The sequence below is a fragment of the Montipora foliosa genome, chromosome 14 (assembly GCF_036669935.1).
Source record: "Montipora foliosa isolate CH-2021 chromosome 14, ASM3666993v2, whole genome shotgun sequence".
Classification (NCBI taxonomy): Eukaryota; Metazoa; Cnidaria; class Anthozoa; order Scleractinia; family Acroporidae; genus Montipora; species Montipora foliosa.
In genome coordinates this window covers 12,106,031-12,113,530 of record NC_090882.1, presented here as the reverse complement: position 1 = coordinate 12,113,530, position 7,500 = coordinate 12,106,031, and the positions used below count along the sequence as shown (strand labels likewise).

The 7,500-nt window shown below is 38.3% G+C and overlaps 2 protein-coding genes across 4 annotated transcripts in view; both read right to left on the bottom strand.

Annotated features, from left to right (window-relative positions):
• Nucleotides 1-2,745, bottom strand: part of LOC137984794 (alpha-1A adrenergic receptor-like) — a 4,520-nt gene extending 1,775 nt beyond the window's left edge. Inside the window, exons 1-2 of one of the 2 annotated variants that reach the window (XM_068832080.1) lie at nt 2,611-2,745; nt 893-1,170 (exon numbers count right to left, since the gene is read on the bottom strand). In XM_068832080.1, coding sequence (XP_068688181.1) covers nt 893-1,168 — 276 coding nt within the window. In that variant the 5' untranslated portion in view covers nt 1,169-1,170; nt 2,611-2,745. Of the gene's footprint in view, nt 1-892; nt 1,171-1,303; nt 1,451-2,610 lie in introns of those variants that run through there. The other variant, XM_068832079.1, reaches the window with a different exon arrangement.
• The window catches only part of LOC137984795 (zinc finger protein 330 homolog), a 17,185-nt gene continuing 11,326 nt past the window's right edge, over nt 1,642-7,500 (bottom strand). The window contains exons 7-9 of one of the 2 annotated variants that reach the window (XM_068832081.1): nt 4,479-4,525; nt 3,388-3,505; nt 1,642-2,900 (exon numbers count right to left, since the gene is read on the bottom strand). In XM_068832081.1, coding sequence (XP_068688182.1) covers nt 2,620-2,900; nt 3,388-3,505; nt 4,479-4,525 — 446 coding nt within the window. In that variant the 3' untranslated portion in view covers nt 1,642-2,619. The remainder of the gene's footprint in view (nt 2,901-3,387; nt 3,506-4,478; nt 4,526-7,500) is intronic. The other variant, XM_068832082.1, reaches the window with a different exon arrangement.

Genomic DNA, 7,500 nt, shown 5'->3' with positions numbered 1-7,500 from the left:
GTCTTCGTGTGGACGGAAGGCCTAAACGCATAAAAAAGTTTGCGTTTACTAGCGTTTGCGTTTACAATCGTCTTCGTGTGCAGGCGCGTAGCGTGGTCATTTTTTCAAGTACGCACAAGTACATATGATCTAGAAACCTAAGTAAACTCAGCGAAAAATACTGCGTTCTTTATTTCTTGTCGAAATAGTTGGTGAATACAAGTTAAGAACAAAGCGTCCTGCCCTTATTTTGAGCAAACTCGGCGCAAACAAAACATTGTTTTGGTTGTTCTAGCGTGACTGGAATTGTCAAGAACGTTCTCGGAACATCGCTCCTTTGTCAAGAACGTTCTTGGGACGTCGCTCCTTTGCAACCTCGCCTTTTTGTTGCACGCTGGCCAAACAACACTGCATTGTTAGTGCAAAAAAAGGTACAATGCAAAACTAAGTTAGAACATGGTATAGCTTTTGTTTTAGTTTTTAGAATTTAATCAAAGTAGTGCTTTCATCGCGAAATCTTGGTTGCGTACAAGTAAAATGTTGAAAAATAGAAACAATTGCTAAAAAATTCAAAATTTTCTGGTCACTTCAAGTACGCACGTGCGTATATGCGTATAGGACGCTACGCGCCTGGTGTGGACGGGGCCTCAGACCTTTGTTCCCTGCAGACTGATTTCACAACTAATCCGATACATTAAATCCAAGGGGAAGAAATTTCGTTGAACGGAATTTAGGATTTCCCTTCGGTCCAAGACATCAATCAACGCGAGTTTTCAATCGTATTGAGAAAGAGGAGGGAGCTTAAGGACCTTGCAAGCAATAAATTGCTACGAAGCAATCTAAGGTCCCAAAAACGCTTTTCTTTCAGATCCCAAAAATCAAAGAAAACATATTAAATACTTGAATTCAATACCTGGCATAGAATGGAACGTGCATATACACCATGTTGATCTTTGATAATTGTTGTAAGGCTGAACGGAATTCCACCAGACGTTAACAGAAGATTGGCAATGCAAAGGTTCCCCACAAAGATATTGGATGGCTTGGTGAGCAGTGATTTTGTCGTCCAAATGATAATACAAACGGAAATGTTTAACACCAAAGAAACGAAAAAAACCAAAATTAATCCGAAGCCTTCTGAAAAACGAACTTTTCCACCAAGACCCACTGACGAAGAGTTGGTAAGCATGGCTTGAAAAAGATAACACCGTATTTAAAATGGAACAATCTTTTTGTATTTTACGTAAAAGTGTCATTGACGTGTCAATCAACTTGTCTGAACTTTGAACGCACCCTAGAAACTTTTCACGTCGAATGTTCTTACCTTTCGGGTCTCTAAGTCTTGCCCTAAGCCTAACACTAACCCTTTAATGCTTTGAAAAGAAGTTTCGGAAAATAGTTTCAAGTTTCATGTCTGTAATATTTACTTCAACAGAATTGCAGGAAAGTTATTGACTTTGCCAGCAGATGGGCTGTCTGGATTATAATTGTCATTATTAAGACGAATTGTCGTTTGTGCTAACATGTCAACGAATTGAAAAAAGACACCATAGGGCACAAGGCCACTATCCACATTCGATCCATTCAAATTTGATTCAAACAAACCAATTAATGAAATAATTACAGGAGAATCAACAAAGTTCTAATTAATTTCTTTCCAAAAAAATTTATTGGAAGGAAAAAAATAAAAAGCCAAATTCAGCACTAAAAGACGTCACTGAGTAATACACCACTCTTATTATGAAAATCATTTTTCTACAATTTTCGTGGAAATTTCAAACAGAGTTCGTTTTGTAATTAAAATGTGGGACTTAAAGTCACGAAAAGACGAAAACGATAAAAACAGAGACAACAGTGCGAGCGAACTAACTTTTACCCTTCGATTGCAACCCAGAACAAAATAAACTTTTTCTCAAAATGAGAAACTGATAGCAAATACATCAAAACCGTAAAGCATATTAAGTAAATAACCGGTCTTGTTTTCTTTTTATCTAATTTTTCCTTTTTGTATAACAAAAACAGGCCTTTTGTGAAATTTTGACATCATATTGAATGTGTGCATACGGTCACCAAGGGCAATTATTACCTAAGTTTGTAATCTTAAACTGGAAACATGTAGATATATAACAATATTAAATTGCGGGGGAAAGCTTGGATTTATGCGCGGGATGTGTCGCTTGAAATATTGGGGAGTTAAAGAACGTCAACAAAAACATTGGTCTTCCACGCAGCTGATTTTGGCGTCGTTATGCAACGCTCCTCCCCAGCCTTGCGTGACGACCTAGTAGTCGGTATGTTGGATCGACTCCTGCGAGAAGCATTCGGATTTTTCCGAATTATCTTCGGGTCATCATCAATAACCACAACTGTTCATCGAAACTGTATCTTCTCTTCAATTGCATCATGCCACTCGGTGATTGGCTAAAAAATACTTATCCAATCGGATGGCTAGCTTGGCTGCTCGTTATTGTTTTCTCGCGCTTGTTTGTGTCATGACTGGCTCGTTTGAGTACCTGCATTGGTTGTGACTGACCAAAGTAATTACTTTGATTTGCCCTTAGAACACTTCATCAAAAACCGCTCAAATCTACTGAAGATATTTTTATTCTATCCCGAAAGAGGAAGCCATACCACAGTTTTCTAAGCATCTTCCACTTTAAGTTGAGGTAACTCGTCAGCAACATCTCTTTCTTCCTCGTCATCCATTTCTTCATTTCGTTCATCATCATCGTCATCATCATCCTCGCTATCGCTGCCACCTTCTTCTGCATCGTTGCTGTAATAGGATGCGCCATAAGCATACCCGCTCGTACCGTAACTGAAGCCGCTAGTCCCGTAACTGAATCCGCTAGTCCCGTAATCCTCGTCATCGGCATAATCATAGACTTCGTTCCTACGCCGAGCGAACGCAAAATTTCTCGCTGGATTGGAAAAAAGAAAAACTGATGTTAGTATTGGTTCCGTCGGTCATGTTGGTTTCTTCACAACACAAAGACACGGTCACCACAATGGTGTCCAAAATGATGCTAAGGAAAATGAGGGCTAGTCTTACGCGAACGTTTTTTTTATTTCTGGTTTAGGTAAATATCGTACCCTAGTTAAATTACGAAGGTGATTATTGAAAATTCTCTGTGCTGATTGGTTACACTTGAGGTGATTATAACAATATATCACCCAAGCGGTTTTTTTCAAAATGGCCGCAAGCCTTTTTGTCGAGGTGACAGGCGGAGAACTTAACCGTTTTTAAAGAAACTGCGTATTTTTCAAAGAATCACCTATGTAATTACAGTAAAACCACTGTGTCTCGGTTTTTACTCACCGATATTCACCGAGCCCGAGGTGAATAATTGTTCAAAAGTACTATCTATGATTGGACCAAAATACATTATACATTCATCGCGGACGTACTTGACATGCTCAGATCCTTGGTTTCTTTTGTTTCAAATCCACACTTTGGGCAAGGAATGGGTTGACCTCTCGTGTACTTTACACCTTTCCTTCTAACATGGTCTTCACAGTAACACGCCTGTCACAAAAAAGAAAACTGCAGAAATTTAATGAAATTAAAAAAAAATAGGGAGCAGGATTTATACCGTGTTAAGGGTCTCTTCTAAAATCAGTCAGGCGGCCCGCTTTTCTGAGACAGTCGTGTTTTGTCCCGCAAACAAATAAAAAGCCTCCCTCTGACGGTTTATTCGCTTGCATGACATAACACGACTGCCTCAGAAAAGCGGGCCGCCCGACTAATTTATGAAGGGACTGCAGTCTCTACAAGAAGTTCAAGGGAGGGTTACGTTTTCGCAAACGTCGGCCGGCCGTGTAGTACTTATCTTTCAACAGACTTAACTATTATGGTGTAATGTAAAGTGCTAGTTTTCTACCCATATAAACCATGTGAGCGTTAGCCCTACTAATGGAATTAGGCCCACACAAGGACAGAGGAAAACTCTGACCAGGGTTGACCCACTCACCCTCCATTAGTAGGGCTAACGCTCAAATGGTTTATATGTGTAGAAAACTAGCACTTCAACTTACACCATAATAGTTAAGTATACAAGAAGTTATTCTCTAGATGCTGTGGTTTTCAAATCTTGTCTCATTAAAAATACTCATTTCTTAATTTGATAGGGCTTAAGTTGGTTCTGGTCACCATATTAGTAGAGCACATCTGCTAGACTATAAAACCTTTTAAAATTTCTGTAAATTTCAGCGATTATTACTAATTGTTTCATAAACACCAATGAAATACCAAGTGAGCTTTCGCGCGAAAACATGATATCTTCTCACGTGAAGATAACATGTTATCTTCACACGTGAAAAGATCACTGTTGCATGGGTTACATATAAAAATAGCGCCTTTGGATGCCTTTCGTGAAATGATTTAGTATTTCATTGGTACTTATATGCGCTCGCTCGTGAAATATTTTTCAACACTCGAAGAGAAATTTCGTATCTCTGCGCGGTCGTGAAAAATACCCTATTTATTTTAATATCTTCACCTTGCATTTGAGACAGGAATATTGGCCCAACCTGTTACACGAACCGCCTAAAAAACATTAAAATACATGCAATTACATTTAGTATAGAGTGCTTGCTTCATGATCTTGTTGTTTAAGCTGACCATCATGATGTAACTAGTCTACGCGGAAACCGTTTGTGCAAAGCACTTCCTTGCTTTGCTAAAACTGTTCTGTTGGTTCATTTAGTTAATAATAATAATAATAATAATAATAATAATAATAATAATAAAATTATTATTATTATTATTATTATTAATTATATAGCGCTAGAATCCTTAAAGTTCAAAAGCGCGTAACAAGAGCAATACAATATATAACACTAAAGTAAAAATGGCGAAATTTCTAAAAATGCTTTGTCAAGAAGGAAAGGAGGAGCTGTTCTTAATGTCAAACGGCAGAGTATTCCAGAGTGTGGGGGCTGCCACAGAGAAAGATCTTGCACCGTATGATCTCAAATTAAAACGCGGAATATAGCGAAGATTCTTTGATGATGAACGTAGCTGACGAGATGGAATATAAGGTATAAAAGTAGATCGCGAATGTACGAGGGTGCCAGATTGTTAAGAGCCTTATACGTGATGAGTAAAATTTTAAACATGATGCGATAATGAATCGGAAGCCAGTGAAGATTTAACATAGGAGTAACGTGTTCATGTTTTTGCTCGAAAGAGTAATGAGACGAGTAGCAGCGTTCTGGACGTGCTGTAACTTTGTTATTTGATATTTCGGATGGCCATAGAGTAAAGAATTGCAATGATCCAATTTTGAAGATATATATGCGTGAACAAGTATTTCCGTAGTGGTCGATAACAGGTACTTTCATATAGCTGATGTTACGGAGATGATAAAAGGATGATTTGCAAATACTTGCAACATGATCGTTGAAATGAAAGTGATTGCAAAAATGACACCAATATTTCTAGCTTTCTGTGCAGAGCGGATGGTCTCATTGACAACAGAGATTTCTTCAAGGACTGGTCTAAGTAAATGTTTAGCAGAGATCACAAGTAGTTCAGTCTTATCCTTGTTCAGTTTAAGACGGTTAACCAGCATCCAGTGATCAATCTCATGTACGCGACGCTCGATGTCAAACACAGCTAAAGCCCTATCCCCAGGTATAGTTGGCTGAAAGGACAAGTAAAGTTGAGAAACATCAGCATAAAGATGGTAACTCAAGTTGAATTTCTTAACAATGTCAGAAGGCGGAGAAATGTAAAGAAGGTACAAAATGGGTCCCGAAACTGAAACTTGTGGAACACCACATTGAAGAGCATGTTTCAAGGAAGCCCCACCGTCAACGGACACATACTGCATGGGACTGGATAGATAAGATTGAAACCATAATAACGGCTTGCCAGTGACTCCAAAGCGCTCTTGTAGACGAGAAAGAAGAATATCGTGATCAACCGTATCGAAAGCTGCGGAGAGGTCCAGAAGTAATAAAATAACTGTTCTACGATTATCAGTTGCTGTGACGATGTCGTTATGCACACGAATAGGAGCCGTTTCTGTGCTGTGATACTGTTTATAGGCTGCCTGAAAAGTTTCTTACAGATCATTTTTGTTAATATAGGAAATCAGTTGGTTAGCAACAGACTTGTCATTTGCTTTGCTGATAAAAGTAAGATTACAAACAGGGCGATAGTTGGAAAACTGCGTATGATCCAAGGAAGGCTTCTTAAGGAGAGGGCGTAACTTAGCAACTTTTAATTGAGAAGGCATTTGGCCAGATTGCAGCGAAGTATTCATAATTATGAAGATAAATGGTAGCAGTGTGCCCAGAGCATTTATTATGACGTAGCAAGGAAGAGGGTCAAGATCGCACGATTTGGAAGATAATTTCACTACACATTTGTGGACTTCATCAACGGTTACCGTATTTAACTCATCAAATGAATAAGGACAGACCCGGTTGACATCTTGAACTGGGTGTATAGGAGCTGCAGCATCTAGGCCGACCCGCCTTTTAGTTATCATATCGGAAAAGAAATCAACAAACTTATTAGCGAGTTCCGAAGGAGAGTTACAAAGCGGATATGTGTAGAACACTTTCTATGTAATAGATTGTAAATTGTCTTAAAAAGAAATTTATAGTCCGATTGGTTCTCGTTGATTAGTAAAGTGTAAAAAGATTTCTTTAAAGAACAAATTAAGTTAAGCTAAGTACATATGGAGTTGCCACATAGCTGGGGAGTTTAGAGAGCTTTCAAGCAGCTGGAGTAGATCCTGGCATAACTATTTACTCATGCAACCCAAACTTCCTTCTAAATCACAACTTGATATAATTATTAATAACATGGGTGACAAATTTCTCCTTAATTTTTGCGCGACATTTCAGCCTTAATTTATAATTTCACAAGTGAAATTACAATGTTGCCATGGCAACTTTTCCTACAGAGCCAAAATAGCGTCTTATGAACGTAATTTGCCACCAATGATATTAATAGCTAATCAAAAAATATACTCGTGAAATTAAGAAATTTCCCGGGCCTTTTATTTGATTTTGAACAAAACGCGCGTGAAATTATTGCCTAATTTCACTCGTCACCATTTGATTACATACACAAACGAGATAACCAGAGAAGCTAAGAAAAGATAAGAGGTAAGATAAGATACTCTATTAATGTGACATGTCACTTAGCTGAACAGATAGTTTCCAGGAAGTGCACAAATCAAAAACCGTAAATATGCAATGGTTAACAAAAAACAAGAACCTAATTTTTCATTATAATTTGCATTGAATACCCATTGTTGCAGTACGGATAATGAATTACAAAGCACACAGGCTACAAAGTAACAGAATGCCAATGTAAGGCCCATGAATTATCGCTGATCAGCCAGATATACTTCAGCTAGCTGTGGGTCCATTTTGAAAAGGATAGAAAACTGGGGTAAGCCACATTAATATGAATCACATAGCACAGGGATGGTAAGTTTGAATAAGAAGGGTCATTGATACCCATCACCTCACTCTTACTGCACACAAAACATTACGCTGATA